At 58.8% G+C, this 16,117-nt stretch overlaps 1 protein-coding gene across 1 annotated transcript in view; it reads right to left on the minus strand.

Moving 5' to 3' along the window:
• CACNA2D1 (calcium voltage-gated channel auxiliary subunit alpha2delta 1) overlaps positions 1-16,117 on the minus strand; it is a 446,220-nt gene that overhangs the window by 341,011 nt on the left and 89,092 nt on the right. The window contains exon 3 of the mRNA XM_048501599.1: positions 3,871-3,987. Within this exon, the coding sequence (XP_048357556.1) occupies positions 3,871-3,987 (117 nt within the window). The remainder of the gene's footprint in view (positions 1-3,870; positions 3,988-16,117) is intronic.

Here is a 16,117-nt window from a genome sequence, read left to right on the forward strand (position 1 = left end):
ATACCTGCATGGCATGATTGTTGTGATGATAACATGATGAAGGGAGAACAATATAGGTTGCCATGAGCTCTGAAGGGAAGGGCTTAGTTAAACACACCAGATCCTCACAATCAGGACAACTGCTGAAGAACACTGCAGCTGCAACATGCTGGACACCACAAAAGTGTAGCAGTTCAGGACTATTGGGAGAAAAGCCCCTTATAAGGGGAGAAAACCAAATGGAGGCAGAAGAGACTGTGTGCTCCAACTTTATCTTGATGTGATCGCTTTAAAAGTGTGCCTAAGGGCTCTGACATTTTGTGTGCTAAGAAACACACAAGAGAAAGGATCGGGATAAAAATCCATGTCAGAAAGCTGAAATGAAGCAGTGAGGTCAGGAAGACTCTAAAGATAAAGCACAACCATCTTGAGAAGAGAGGAGAAAGCATCAGGCATCTCTGGACCATCTCACCACTGGCTGGGGATCTTCCTGGATAATAAAATGTACTTACACATTTCACTTAAGTTATTCAAAATCACTTCATTCAGAGCACATTCGCTCAGCTAGTACCCAACTCAACAAAATGAAGAGGAACTGATATCTGGGTTCAGACTAGACTGTTCGGTTCATTTCAAAAGAAATGAACATGAACCTTGCAAATCCTTGGATCAGACAACATCAGTCATAGGAAATAAAGCCCCCTGAGGAATCCACTGATGGGGAGGGGGGGCAAAATTAGGAAGCTTACTGAACTCCTGGGAGGCAGTTAAAACTACCATGCAGAATTCTACAAAGAAGACCCGGGAAGGGGAGAACCATGTATGTCAGCCGAAACTTATTTGAAGAAGGGCAAGGTTAGCTTGGTAGCAAACGGAATGATAGCTTTAAAATGTGGAAACATTACAGCAGCTGGAGATGTAATCTTCTCAACTCCTTTTTCCTGATGTAGATCAGCAACCTACTTCGTTTCTCCCTCTGATTATCCTATAGGCCTAAGCACTTATTAAAATTATCAGAAATTTTGGGTTCAAGTTTTTTTAAACCCAGAAATTTTTCAGCAAAGCTGAATAAAGCCGATATCAGATCCCCCCCCCCCCCCAATAATGCCTATGCCAACCAGCAGTGGTCTTAGGTCTCAAACTATTTCCCATGTTGCTGTCACAGAAACTTTGAGTGAGCATCTCCAAGACTGAAACACTACTACTGAGGCTTCACCTATCTAGCTGTGGCCCAAGTTTTAAGAAACCAGCTGATTCTGAAACTAAAAAGGAAAGAATTATATTGGGGTGTTGTGTGGTTTCCGGGCTGTATGGCCGTGTTCTAGTAGAATTTTCTCCTGATGTTCGCCTCCATCTGTGGTTGGCATCTTCAGAGGATCCTCTGAAATGCTACTAGAACACAGCCATACAGCCCAGAAACCACACAACACCCCAGTGATTCCAGCCATAAAAGCCTTCAACAATACAAAGAATTATATTCAAGAATGGTGCCAGCAGTAAACAAATGGAGAGACACAAGGGAACTAGTTTTTTTGTTGTTTTGATAATCATGATGAGTACTCAGATCTGTGTGGTGCTTGTGATCTACCTTTGGAAAGAATGACTCACTGGAAAACTCTTTTGAGCTCATTCTGGGTGAATGGATGGATGTTTTATGTAAATGGGATTTCCACCTGAGACAAATAGGAGATAGCTCTTAAACTGCAATTTTAAATTCAAATTTTAAAACGCATTTATACTGTGTTTGTATTGTTTTATTGTGATATTACTGTATTATTGTATATTGTATTAAGAAGGTTGGAAACTGCCCTGAGCCCAGAAGGGAAAGGGCAGTATATGAATCACATTAAATACATTATAAAATAAATTCCAAAGACTCATTTTAAGAAATGCCAGTTCTGCTCACTGCACAATACACAGGAAGCTGACTAATACTGAATCGGGCCTACCAAGGTCAGTCTTCTCAGAGTAGCACCTTTCAAGGGTTTTAGGAAAACATCTTCTGCATCACCTATGGTGAAATGCTTTACACCTTTATGTTAAAGTTATAGTAATTGGGTTCATACTATGTAAATGTTAAGAACATGCTAATGGCCTTTTATCAAGCTATCAAGCACATAAAGGAAAATCAGAGTAGGCATGAGTAGTCTCCCAGAACAAGACCTTTCTAGTTCAACAGTTGGCCAGATGACCAAACCAGGGAAGAACGAATGAGGCCCACCTAAGCCACAAAGCTTGGTACAGCATCAACCTTCCTTTGGGAACGAGAAAAGATTGATGGTCTTGAAAAGGACCATGGCCAGGGCTGGAACAAGGGGGAACTGCGTCTGGGGCACACGTGTGTCCTGCACCTCACCATGCCCCTGCCCACCCTGGAACACCCCCAGGACGCCCCCGCCACACCCCATCCACACCCCCACACAGACTCGCACTGGTGCATTGTATGCACCCCCCGCCCCCTTGGCACTACGCCACTGACTATGAGCAAGAAGCTTTCTTATATCAACTGTGCCATCTAAGAACTATCTCACTCCAGTGACAAAGCAGAGCCTTTAAACAGCAATACAGTAAAGAGTTATAATCCCTTAGCACTAGTCAGTGGCAGTGGAGAGAGGTAGTAGAGGAAAGTAGGCTACATGGGAGTTAGGAAGAGATGGGTTGACCACATAAATTTTAAGCACCCGCATGAGCAGAAAAAGGGGGCTTGAAAAGCCATTTCCTCACATCAACTGCTTCTGGATCATTTACCTGGAGATACTGGGGATTAAACTGCTCTGCCTTTGAGCCACAACCCAAGTTCTGTTAGACCAGGAATCATCCAACATAGGAAAAATCCTGCACATCAAACCCATTCAGAATGCTCAGAGATAGGAATGCATTTTTTGCGGTGAAGAAAATATAGAATTAAAGGGTTTCCCCCCCCTTTTTCGATCAAGTTACAGTTCTTGGGTTCATAATTTCATATCAAAAGATGAATGTTTGATCCTGTTAGATCATTATGCCATACTCTGCTCTATAATCACTTCCTAATGGGACTTCCTGGTGAGATTCAAACAGACATTTAAGAATCACTGGCCTCAGCAATTCAAATCAGCACTTCAAAAGAAAAGTTACTACTGAATTGCTGCAATCAGGAATCATACAATGCAATTTTACTGAGTATCTTTTACTGAAAATGTTTCAGACAATTCCAGCTAGAGGCCACTAAACAATCCTCATGTTAAGAAAACAGATTATCAGAGTCACTACACTGCATTCACTATATGTTTGTTGGTATGGATGTATTAGGCCTCCATCACCCTTTCCTGATTATGAGCAACAATTTCCTCCCTTAATGCCCTGAACCATTTTAGGCTGATTTTGCACATCGAAATTGCCCCTGTTGGAACAGGGAATACCCCAATGCAATCAGGAGTTTTGTACAGCCCCCAGTGCTGCAGCATGGCTGCCACATTTCTGCCTGGAGCCACCCAGTGGCAATGGCTTTATGCCACAAATTTCCTGAACTGCAAAGGTTGAGGTCCTTTTGAAATGCCCCTTTGCTGCTCCGGAGGCCGTTGCCGCTGTGCAAAACTCCTCCATAACAGAAACTGGGACAGTTTCCCTGCCTCAACGCTCTGGCCCATCCCACCAATGGACAGGTGCTGAGAAGCAGTGCCCCCCCCCCTCGCCTTGCAGTGAAAAAAATGGAGGGAGAAACCTTCGGCAGAAAAGCAGCATGTGCAGGCGCTGCGAACAGGAGGGTGGCAATTCTCTCTCACACACAGGATATTAGATTTTCATTTTAGATGGAGGGGAAGTGGAGAATGGCGATCCCATCGCACATACAAAGATTTAATAAAACGTGAGCAACTCAGTTGTTTTTGAAGACAATGTCCAGTTACTACTTACCACTAGGGCTTTCGATCTGTTGCTCAAGAGTTTTTCAATATCTCGGGCTGCAACTTCCACCAGCCGCGCTGCATTGTTGGCTTCTACAGTATATAAACTTGGGTTCCTCAAATATATCTATGTAGGAAAAGAAAATTAAAAGGAATCAAGAGCTGTAAATAGGGATGGACAGTTCTGACCAGAAGCCAAAAGCATCTGAACCTTGCCAATATTTCAATCAAGGCACAAGCATTTTCTATAGTGTAAAGAAAGAAGTGGATAGATTACAAGATGGGGATGCACCATGTTTCACTATTAAATCTCTGTGGGTTTGGAAAAGCAATGTTCAAGCTCAAGGGCTTCATAATGGTGAAGCTCTTACTACTACAGCACACCAATTCACACAGCCTCACCTCCCACTAGTGGGGGTGTCACTTTGCACAAAAAGAGTATTTGCTCTCCAGTTTAGCCCTTGTTTTTTCTATCTTCCAGAGAGTTCCCATGGGGCAGCAGTGGAAATCTGTGGCAGTGGAGTGAAAATTAAATCTTGTGGCACCTTGAGGAGTAGCAGATTTGTTGAAACAGAAACTCTCTTAGGCTAGAGACTGCTTCATGAGATATGCAAGTTAAACCTCATTCAACAGACATGTACACATTCAGCCGAGGGTAGGGAGACTGCAAATGGTGGGTATTACATGCCAGAACCAGTACCATTTCTATGCCAAATTCTAAAGATATACATAACACATACTAGTTAGTTCTGTTAAGCAACGACTTCCGGTTGCGAGGGAGGCGAAGACGGACCGCTTGTTTTTCGGCTGCGGCTGCAGACACAAAAACTGGTAACTTCCCTGCCTATAACCCCAACAGCCTAGGGGATATTAGGGGGGGAGCCCTTTCTGGATCAAAGGAAGGTCGAGAGAGAGTTTTTTGGCTCTCTAAATCCCGTCCGCCCGAAGGCAGAAAGACTGGCCGTTTGCCCACAGCGGGAGTCCGGCAAGCCTAGGGGGGAGAGACGGAGTAATACAACTGCAGCGGCAAACGTTCGCCTTTCCCCGTGACTGTCAATAACAACTGAAACTAAGGGAAAAGAGAATATTGTAAAAGTGTTTACGAAATACGGCAGTGGGCGTGGGAAATTACTAACCTGATAGAACGATGGGGATACAGCTTTAAGACGAACGACATGGAGGGGAGGAGCGGCTTAGATACGTGATTTACAAGTCTAGTAAACCAACTGCGCTGTCTATTGCGTCTATTGCGTCGGCGCACCAGATAGAAGGAACTGATTTTCGCGTATGTCCGCATAGTGAAGCAAAGCAGTATTGCGCATGCTCACAAAGCGGACAGAAGATTGTGTGCAAGAAGAAGAGAAACGAATCCGGAGTTTGCCTGCGTAGCGGAGGAAAACTAACAGCGCGCATCTCCATAATGAGGCAAGGAGTTTAATTGTGCGCTGGCTGAAGAAGTGGAAACAGAAGGAAAATCTGGACTGGGACAAATATATCTAATGGCCGCACTGGTAAATAATTTGGTCTTTAATGAAGTCCTTTAAGATCTTTTACCACCTAGACTGAAGTGTAAGAAATTGATATATATATATATTGAAGACAGACCCAAAAAGTCTATATATTGAAAGAATGGCTAAGGCGGCAAAAGGAAGGAAAAATAGCATTCCAGATAGTATAGAGAAGGTGGGAAGTGACAACAAAATTGACCAACTACTGGAAATGGTAACTGAAATAAGAAATGAAACTGCGCAAAGGTTTAACAAGCTTGAAGACAAGCTAGACACCTTTGAGAGAACCTTTGAAAAAATTGAGAAAGACATAGACACAGTTAAGTCAGAGTTAAGCAGACTGAAACCCTTGGAAAATAAAATACAAGCAATAGAAGATGATATTAAGAACCAAGTGGTGTTAAATGCAACAATTGAAGAAAAATTGGACTCTTGTAAAGAAGAAATAGAAAAATTAACTAAGCAAAATGCACTACTGGAACTGAGACAAAAGGAACGTATTTTACGATTCAGAGGGATTCCATCAATAAATAAAACAGAATTGAACAAGACTATGATAATCAACCTTTCAAAATATTTGGAGATAGAGGAAGACATCCTGGAGGACGACATTGATAAGATAATCAGACTTAATTACAGAACTTCAGATAAAGATGTAAGAGAAGGAGACGTCCTGATTTTCTTTGATAGAAAGCAAACCAGAGATGAGATCTTAAAAAGAAACTCAAAGAAAAAAATGGTAATTGACTTAAAAGAAATAACCATACTTAAAGAGACACCAAAGTGGATCCTCAACAGAAGGAAGGAATACTCCAGCTTAACTAATTTCCTCAAAAGTGAAAATATTACCTTCAAATGGGAAGAAGTGGAGGGAATACAATTTACCTATGGAGGTAAATTTTACAGACTTTTCTCAGTTCAACAAGCTAAAGAGACTTTAGAAAAAATCAAATTAAAGATAGGAAACTAAATTAAGTAAGTAGAAATTGATTATCTTAAGTGTGTTTCCTAAACTGTTCTTTTTGTTTGTTAAGACAGAGCTAAAGTGTGATTATTTATACTTATTGATTATTAGAGTGATACAATGTCTGGGAAAATAATTTGCTGGAACGTCAATGGATTGAACTCTCCAGAAAAAAGGAGGAAAGTATTTTATTATTTAGTTAAAAATAAATATGATTTAGTTTGTATACAGGAGACACACATAAGAAAAAAAGATATAGGATTAATTTGTAATGACAAATTGGGTTTGAGTTTTGTGGCCGCAGGGGAGAAGAAAAAGAAAGGGGTGGTGTTATATGTAAAAAACCATTATAACCCCAAACAAATATTTGTTGACAAAGAAGGGCGGTATATCGGAGTGGAAATTAAATGGGGAGATCAGAAAACTCTATTGGTGGGTCTGTATGGCCCAAATGAAAATAAAAGTATTTTCTACGAACAACTAGGAAAAATTTTGAGAGAACAAGACTATAATAGTATTTGTATTATGGGTGATATGAACGGAGTGGTTTCAACTCATTTAGATAAACTTACACAGAGTGGGGAAAAAAAGTAGAAGAAAAAAAATACAAGGGAAACTCCCAAAGGTATTTTTTGAGTTATGTGACTACCTAAATCTGCAAGATGTATGGAGAACGCATCATGGCAACGAAAAAGACTATACTTTTTTTTCAAACTACTATAAAACATACTCAAGACTAGATATGGTCTGGGGGACAAAAGACTTGAGTTTGAGAACTAGCAAAATAACAATCGGAGAAAAAATTTTCTCTGACCACAAACCGATAATTTGGGAGTGGAAAAATAAAAAAGTATATGGCACGTGGAGAATAAATGAATATTTACTAAGAAAAGAAACAGTGACAGAGAGAATAAAAACAGAAATTAAAAATTTCTTTGAAATTAACTTAAATGGAGAAGTAAGCTTAAACACAGTATGGGACACAAGTAAAGCGTTTATTAGGGGCCTGTTTATAAAAGAAAATGCTCAGTGGAAAAAAGAAAAAGAGAAGAATGAATTAGAAATTAGACAAAAAATCAGAAAAACAGAAAAACAATTAATGTCGGATTTAAATAATGAAAATCTGATGAAAGAACTGAGCAATTTACAAAATCAGCTAACAATGCTTTATTCTAATCAAATGGAAAAAAACTTAAAAATATTAAAAACAAAAGAATTCGATAGTGCTAACAAAAGTGGTAAATGGATGGCCTGGAAGATCAGAAATAAGACGCAAAATAGAAAGATAGATCTAATTATAAAAGATGGAAAGAGATACACTAAGCAAGATGAAATCCTAAATCAATTTGTGGATTTCTATAAATCATTATATAAACAACAGGAAAAAAATAAAGAATGCATAATAAAATCTAAAATTGGAACTCAAATGACAATCATAGAAGACGAAAGAAATTATTTAGATAGCGAATTTACTAAAGAAGAAATTCAGGATACTATTAAAAAACTCAAAATTAATAAATCCCCAGGCCCTGATGGCATATCGAATGAATTCTATAAAGTATTCGAAGAACAACTATCATCAATTATGTGTCAGATGTTGAATAAAAGTGTAAGGAGGATAAGAATATACCCAAATCGTGGGAAGAAACGGTAGTAACAGTAATACCTAAGGAAGGGAATGACTTAACGAATGTTAAGAACTACCGACCGATCGCATTACTAAACAGCGATTATAAAATCTTTGCCATGATTTTGGCTAACAGGTTAAAACAGGTCTTAAACAGGATCATAGCACCAGATCAAAATGGCTTCCTACCAGGAAGGTATATCAGAAACAATATACGAACTGTAATTAATTTAATAGAAATACTTCAAAAGAAGATTAGCCAACCAGCACTGTTGATTTTTCTAGATATAGAGAAGGCTTTCGACAGTCTGAGTTGGGATTACATGAAAGAAATGTTAGTAAAAATCAACTGTGGAGGAAACTTCCAAACCTGGATACGAACAATTTATTCACACCAAACAGCAAAAATCAAAATAAACGGAGAAATCTCCAATACATTTAATATTGAAAGGGGCACGCGCCAAGGTTGCCCGCTTTCCCCTTTACTGTTCATTCTGTCACTAGAACCACTCCTGGAATATATCAGAGCAACAAAAGAAATAAAAGGAATAAAAGTCAACAAATTTGAATATAAAGTAAAGGCATATGCCGATGATTTGGCCCTATTTATAGATCCACAAGAGGAATCCCAACAAGTGTTGAAAAAGACATTAGAGAACTTTAAACAAATAACAGGATTACAAGTAAATGAAAAGAAAACAAAAATACTAACGTTTAATTTAAACAAACATAAAGAAGAACAAGTTAAAGAAATAATGAAATCTGAAATGAATAGTAGAAATGAAATATTTTGATTTGTAGAATTTACAAATCTAACATTCTGCTCTTCCAAAATGATTATGAAGAAAAGTGGAACATAATTAAAAATAAGCCTTAAAGGGCGGAATGGCACTAATTTAACACTCTTTAGGAAAAGTGCATTAATTAAAATAGCCAATTATTGGCCAAGATGAACTATTTATTCCAAGCATTACCCTATCATCACTGGAAATAGGGTCATTTTTTGAAAAATGTAAAAAAGACCTATCTAAATTCTTATGGGGTAAGCATAAAACGAGAATAAAATATCAAATACTTTGCGATGATAAACAAAGAGGGGGTCTAGGTTTACCCAACTTAGAACTGTATTATAACGCAGCCAGTATGTTATGGTTTAAAGAATGGGTAACACTACAAAATACAGAACTCCTTAACCTGGAAGGGTATGATTTATTTTACGGATGGCACTTCTATGTCTGGTATATGGAAGGGAAGGAATTTCAGCACTTCCGGGAACACATTGTTAGAAAAGCAATATTTAGAGTATGGGAAAAATTTAAAAGAGAATGCATATTCAAAACACCTAGGTGGGTATCTCCATTAGAGGCTGTGTCTTTAAGGACAATTCAAAAAAATGAGATAATAAGGTACAGCGATATACTGATTAAAACAGGCTCTGAGTTTAAACTTAAGGAAAGAAATGAAATTATAATAAACAACGCACAATGCCAGTGGTTCACATATAAACAAATAACGGAAAAATTTAAAGTGGACCAAAAGAGAGGGTTTGAGCTGGAGGAAGGGAAATTTTGGAAAATTTTGAAAGAAGGGGAGAAAGGTGCCATAAGTAAAATCTACAAAATACTGCTTCAGCAAGATGAAGAAGCAGAACAAGTAAAGACTTGTATGGTGCGTTGGGCTCAGGATTTCAACAAAACAATACACTTAGAACAATGGGAAAGAACCTGGAAAGACTTAAAATTTACCTGTTGTACTAGATTGAAAGAAAATTATTATAAAATGATGCACAGGTGGTATCTATGCCCAAGCAAGCTGGCCTTAATGTATAATGGGGTCTCACCTTTATGTTGGAGATGTACTAAAGAAAAGGGGTCTCTGATTCACATCTGGTGGAATTGTAGAATTATTAAAAAATTCTGGTTAGACATTTACCAATATATTAAATCTATACTAAAGACAAACTTAAATTTCAGTCCAGAACTAATGCTGTTAAATATGATAGACATCAGACTCCAAAAATGTTGCAAAACTTTATTATTATATATGATTACGGCAGCCAGGATCCTGATTGCAAGAAGTTGGAAGAAAACAACACCTCCTCAAATTCAAGACTGGATTTCACTTCTAATTGAATATGCCACAATGGACAAACTATCGGGTATAATAAGACAAAAGAATATAGAAACTATTTTGAAGACTTGGAAACCCCCCCCCCCCCCACCCCCCCCCCCCCCCACCCCCCCCCCCCCCCAACAACCCCCCCCCCCCCCCCCCCCCCCCCCCCCCCCCCCCCCCCCCCCCCCCCCCCCCCCCCCCCACCCCCCCCCCCCCCCACCCCCCCCTCCCCCCACCCCCCCCCCCCCCAACACCCCCCCCCCCCCCCACCCCCCCCCCCCCCCACCCCCCCCCCCCCCCAACCCCCCCCCCCCCCACACCCCCCCCCCCCCACCAGCCCCCCCCCCCCCACCCCCCCCTCCCCCCAACCCCCCCCCCCCCCACCCCCCCCCCCCCCCACCCCCCCCCCCCCCCACCCCCCCCCCCCCCCACCCCCCCCCCCCCCCACCCCCCCCCCCCCCCACCCCCCCCCCCCCCCACCCCCCCCCCCCCCCACCCCCCCCCCCCCCCACCCCCCCCCCCCCCCACCCCCCCCCCCCCCCACCCCCCCCCCCCCCCACCCCCCCCCCCCCCCACCCCCCCCCCCCCCCACCCCCCCCCCCCCCCACCCCCCCCCCCCCCCACCCCCCCCCCCCCCCACCCCCCCCCCCCCCCACCCCCCCCCCCCCCCACCCCCCCCCCCCCCCACCCCCCCCCCCCCCCACCCCCCCCCCCCCCCACCCCCCCCCCCCCCCACCCCCCCCCCCCCCCACCCCCCCCCCCCCCCACCCCCCCCCCCCCCCACCCCCCCCCCCCCCCACCCCCCCCCCCCCCCACCCCCCCCCCCCCCCACCCCCCCCCCCCCCCACCCCCCCCCCCCCCCACCCCCCCCCCCCCCCACCCCCCCCCCCCCCCACCCCCCCCCCCCCCCACCCCCCCCCCCCCCCACCCCCCCCCCCCCCCACCCCCCCCCCCCCCCACCCCCCCCCCCCCCCACCCCCCCCCCCCCCCACCCCCCCCCCCCCCCACCCCCCCCCCCCCCCACCCCCCCCCCCCCCCACCCCCCCCCCCCCCCACCCCCCCCCCCCCCCACCCCCCCCCCCCCCCACCCCCCCCCCCCCCCACCCCCCCCCCCCCCCACCCCCCCCCCCCCCCACCCCCCCCCCCCCCCACCCCCCCCCCCCCCCACCCCCCCCCCCCCCCACCCCCCCCCCCCCCCACCCCCCCCCCCCCCCACCCCCCCCCCCCCCCACCCCCCCCCCCCCCCACCCCCCCCCCCCCCCACCCCCCCCCCCCCCCACCCCCCCCCCCCCCCACCCCCCCCCCCCCCCACCCCCCCCCCCCCCCACCCCCCCCCCCCCCCACCCCCCCCCCCCCCCACCCCCCCCCCCCCCCACCCCCCCCCCCCCCCACCCCCCCCCCCCCCCACCCCCCCCCCCCCCCACCCCCCCCCCCCCCCACCCCCCCCCCCCCCCACCCCCCCCCCCCCCCACCCCCCCCCCCCCCCACCCCCCCCCCCCCCCACCCCCCCCCCCCCCCACCCCCCCCCCCCCCCACCCCCCCCCCCCCCCACCCCCCCCCCCCCCCACCCCCCCCCCCCCCCACCCCCCCCCCCCCCCACCCCCCCCCCCCCCCACCCCCCCCCCCCCCCACCCCCCCCCCCCCCCACCCCCCCCCCCCCCCACCCCCCCCCCCCCCCACCCCCCCCCCCCCCCACCCCCCCCCCCCCCCACCCCCCCCCCCCCCCACCCCCCCCCCCCCCCACCCCCCCCCCCCCCCACCCCCCCCCCCCCCCACCCCCCCCCCCCCCCACCCCCCCCCCCCCCCACCCCCCCCCCCCCCCACCCCCCCCCCCCCCCACCCCCCCCCCCCCCCACCCCCCCCCCCCCCCACCCCCCCCCCCCCCCACCCCCCCCCCCCCCCACCCCCCCCCCCCCCCACCCCCCCCCCCCCCCACCCCCCCCCCCCCCCACCCCCCCCCCCCCCCACCCCCCCCCCCCCCCACCCCCCCCCCCCCCCACCCCCCCCCCCCCCCACCCCCCCCCCCCCCCACCCCCCCCCCCCCCCACCCCCCCCCCCCCCCACCCCCCCCCCCCCCCACCCCCCCCCCCCCCCACCCCCCCCCCCCCCCACCCCCCCCCCCCCCCACCCCCCCCCCCCCCCACCCCCCCCCCCCCCCACCCCCCCCCCCCCCCACCCCCCCCCCCCCCCACCCCCCCCCCCCCCCACCCCCCCCCCCCCCCACCCCCCCCCCCCCCCACCCCCCCCCCCCCCCACCCCCCCCCCCCCCCACCCCCCCCCCCCCCCACCCCCCCCCCCCCCCACCCCCCCCCCCCCCCACCCCCCCCCCCCCCCACCCCCCCCCCCCCCCACCCCCCCCCCCCCCCACCCCCCCCCCCCCCCACCCCCCCCCCCCCCCACCCCCCCCCCCCCCCACCCCCCCCCCCCCCCACCCCCCCCCCCCCCCACCCCCCCCCCCCCCCACCCCCCCCCCCCCCCACCCCCCCCCCCCCCCACCCCCCCCCCCCCCCACCCCCCCCCCCCCCCACCCCCCCCCCCCCCCACCCCCCCCCCCCCCCACCCCCCCCCCCCCCCACCCCCCCCCCCCCCCACCCCCCCCCCCCCCCACCCCCCCCCCCCCCCACCCCCCCCCCCCCCCACCCCCCCCCCCCCCCACCCCCCCCCCCCCCCACCCCCCCCCCCCCCCACCCCCCCCCCCCCCCACCCCCCCCCCCCCCCACCCCCCCCCCCCCCCACCCCCCCCCCCCCCCACCCCCCCCCCCCCCCACCCCCCCCCCCCCCCACCCCCCCCCCCCCCCACCCCCCCCCCCCCCCACCCCCCCCCCCCCCCACCCCCCCCCCCCCCCACCCCCCCCCCCCCCCACCCCCCCCCCCCCCCACCCCCCCCCCCCCCCACCCCCCCCCCCCCCCACCCCCCCCCCCCCCCACCCCCCCCCCCCCCCACCCCCCCCCCCCCCCACCCCCCCCCCCCCCCACCCCCCCCCCCCCCCACCCCCCCCCCCCCCCACCCCCCCCCCCCCCCACCCCCCCCCCCCCCCACCCCCCCCCCCCCCCACCCCCCCCCCCCCCCACCCCCCCCCCCCCCCACCCCCCCCCCCCCCCACCCCCCCCCCCCCCCACCCCCCCCCCCCCCCACCCCCCCCCCCCCCCACCCCCCCCCCCCCCCACCCCCCCCCCCCCCCACCCCCCCCCCCCCCCACCCCCCCCCCCCCCCACCCCCCCCCCCCCCCACCCCCCCCCCCCCCCACCCCCCCCCCCCCCCACCCCCCCCCCCCCCCACCCCCCCCCCCCCCCACCCCCCCCCCCCCCCACCCCCCCCCCCCCCCACCCCCCCCCCCCCCCACCCCCCCCCCCCCCCACCCCCCCCCCCCCCCACCCCCCCCCCCCCCCACCCCCCCCCCCCCCCACCCCCCCCCCCCCCCACCCCCCCCCCCCCCCACCCCCCCCCCCCCCCACCCCCCCCCCCCCCCACCCCCCCCCCCCCCCACCCCCCCCCCCCCCCACCCCCCCCCCCCCCCACCCCCCCCCCCCCCCACCCCCCCCCCCCCCCACCCCCCCCCCCCCCCACCCCCCCCCCCCCCCACCCCCCCCCCCCCCCACCCCCCCCCCCCCCCACCCCCCCCCCCCCCCACCCCCCCCCCCCCCCACCCCCCCCCCCCCCCACCCCCCCCCCCCCCCACCCCCCCCCCCCCCCACCCCCCCCCCCCCCCACCCCCCCCCCCCCCCACCCCCCCCCCCCCCCACCCCCCCCCCCCCCCACCCCCCCCCCCCCCCACCCCCCCCCCCCCCCACCCCCCCCCCCCCCCACCCCCCCCCCCCCCCACCCCCCCCCCCCCCCACCCCCCCCCCCCCCCACCCCCCCCCCCCCCCACCCCCCCCCCCCCCCACCCCCCCCCCCCCCCACCCCCCCCCCCCCCCACCCCCCCCCCCCCCCACCCCCCCCCCCCCCCACCCCCCCCCCCCCCCACCCCCCCCCCCCCCCACCCCCCCCCCCCCCCACCCCCCCCCCCCCCCACCCCCCCCCCCCCCCACCCCCCCCCCCCCCCACCCCCCCCCCCCCCCACCCCCCCCCCCCCCCACCCCCCCCCCCCCCCACCCCCCCCCCCCCCCACCCCCCCCCCCCCCCACCCCCCCCCCCCCCCACCCCCCCCCCCCCCCACCCCCCCCCCCCCCCACCCCCCCCCCCCCCCACCCCCCCCCCCCCCCACCCCCCCCCCCCCCCACCCCCCCCCCCCCCCACCCCCCCCCCCCCCCACCCCCCCCCCCCCCCACCCCCCCCCCCCCCCACCCCCCCCCCCCCCCACCCCCCCCCCCCCCCACCCCCCCCCCCCCCCACCCCCCCCCCCCCCCACCCCCCCCCCCCCCCACCCCCCCCCCCCCCCACCCCCCCCCCCCCCCACCCCCCCCCCCCCCCACCCCCCCCCCCCCCCACCCCCCCCCCCCCCCACCCCCCCCCCCCCCCACCCCCCCCCCCCCCCACCCCCCCCCCCCCCCACCCCCCCCCCCCCCCACCCCCCCCCCCCCCCACCCCCCCCCCCCCCCACCCCCCCCCCCCCCCACCCCCCCCCCCCCCCACCCCCCCCCCCCCCCACCCCCCCCCCCCCCCACCCCCCCCCCCCCCCACCCCCCCCCCCCCCCACCCCCCCCCCCCCCCACCCCCCCCCCCCCCCACCCCCCCCCCCCCCCACCCCCCCCCCCCCCCACCCCCCCCCCCCCCCACCCCCCCCCCCCCCCACCCCCCCCCCCCCCCACCCCCCCCCCCCCCCACCCCCCCCCCCCCCCACCCCCCCCCCCCCCCACCCCCCCCCCCCCCCACCCCCCCCCCCCCCCACCCCCCCCCCCCCCCACCCCCCCCCCCCCCCACCCCCCCCCCCCCCCACCCCCCCCCCCCCCCACCCCCCCCCCCCCCCACCCCCCCCCCCCCCCACCCCCCCCCCCCCCCACCCCCCCCCCCCCCCACCCCCCCCCCCCCCCACCCCCCCCCCCCCCCACCCCCCCCCCCCCCCACCCCCCCCCCCCCCCACCCCCCCCCCCCCCCACCCCCCCCCCCCCCCACCCCCCCCCCCCCCCACCCCCCCCCCCCCCCACCCCCCCCCCCCCCCACCCCCCCCCCCCCCCACCCCCCCCCCCCCCCACCCCCCCCCCCCCCCACCCCCCCCCCCCCCCACCCCCCCCCCCCCCCACCCCCCCCCCCCCCCACCCCCCCCCCCCCCCACCCCCCCCCCCCCCCACCCCCCCCCCCCCCCACCCCCCCCCCCCCCCACCCCCCCCCCCCCCCACCCCCCCCCCCCCCCACCCCCCCCCCCCCCCACCCCCCCCCCCCCCCACCCCCCCCCCCCCCCACCCCCCCCCCCCCCCACCCCCCCCCCCCCCCACCCCCCCCCCCCCCCACCCCCCCCCCCCCCCACCCCCCCCCCCCCCCACCCCCCCCCCCCCCCACCCCCCCCCCCCCCCACCCCCCCCCCCCCCCACCCCCCCCCCCCCCCACCCCCCCCCCCCCCCACCCCCCCCCCCCCCCACCCCCCCCCCCCCCCACCCCCCCCCCCCCCCACCCCCCCCCCCCCCCACCCCCCCCCCCCCCCACCCCCCCCCCCCCCCACCCCCCCCCCCCCCCACCCCCCCCCCCCCCCACCCCCCCCCCCCCCCACCCCCCCCCCCCCCCACCCCCCCCCCCCCCCACCCCCCCCCCCCCCCACCCCCCCCCCCCCCCACCCCCCCCCCCCCCCACCCCCCCCCCCCCCCACCCCCCCCCCCCCCCACCCCCCCCCCCCCCCACCCCCCCCCCCCCCCACCCCCCCCCCCCCCCACCCCCCCCCCCCCCCACCCCCCCCCCCCCCCACCCCCCCCCCCCCCCACCCCCCCCCCCCCCCACCCCCCCCCCCCCCCACCCCCCCCCCCCCCCACCCCCCCCCCCCCCCACCCCCCCCCCCCCCCACCCCCCCCCCCCCCCACCCCCCCCCCCCCCCACCCCCCCCCCCCCCCACCCCCCCCCCCCCCCACCCCCCCCCCCCCCCACCCCCCCCCCCCCCCACCCCCCCCCCCC

The sequence above is a fragment of the Sphaerodactylus townsendi genome, linkage group LG06, assembly GCF_021028975.2.
Source record: "Sphaerodactylus townsendi isolate TG3544 linkage group LG06, MPM_Stown_v2.3, whole genome shotgun sequence".
NCBI lineage: Eukaryota > Metazoa > Chordata > Lepidosauria > Squamata > Sphaerodactylidae > Sphaerodactylus > Sphaerodactylus townsendi.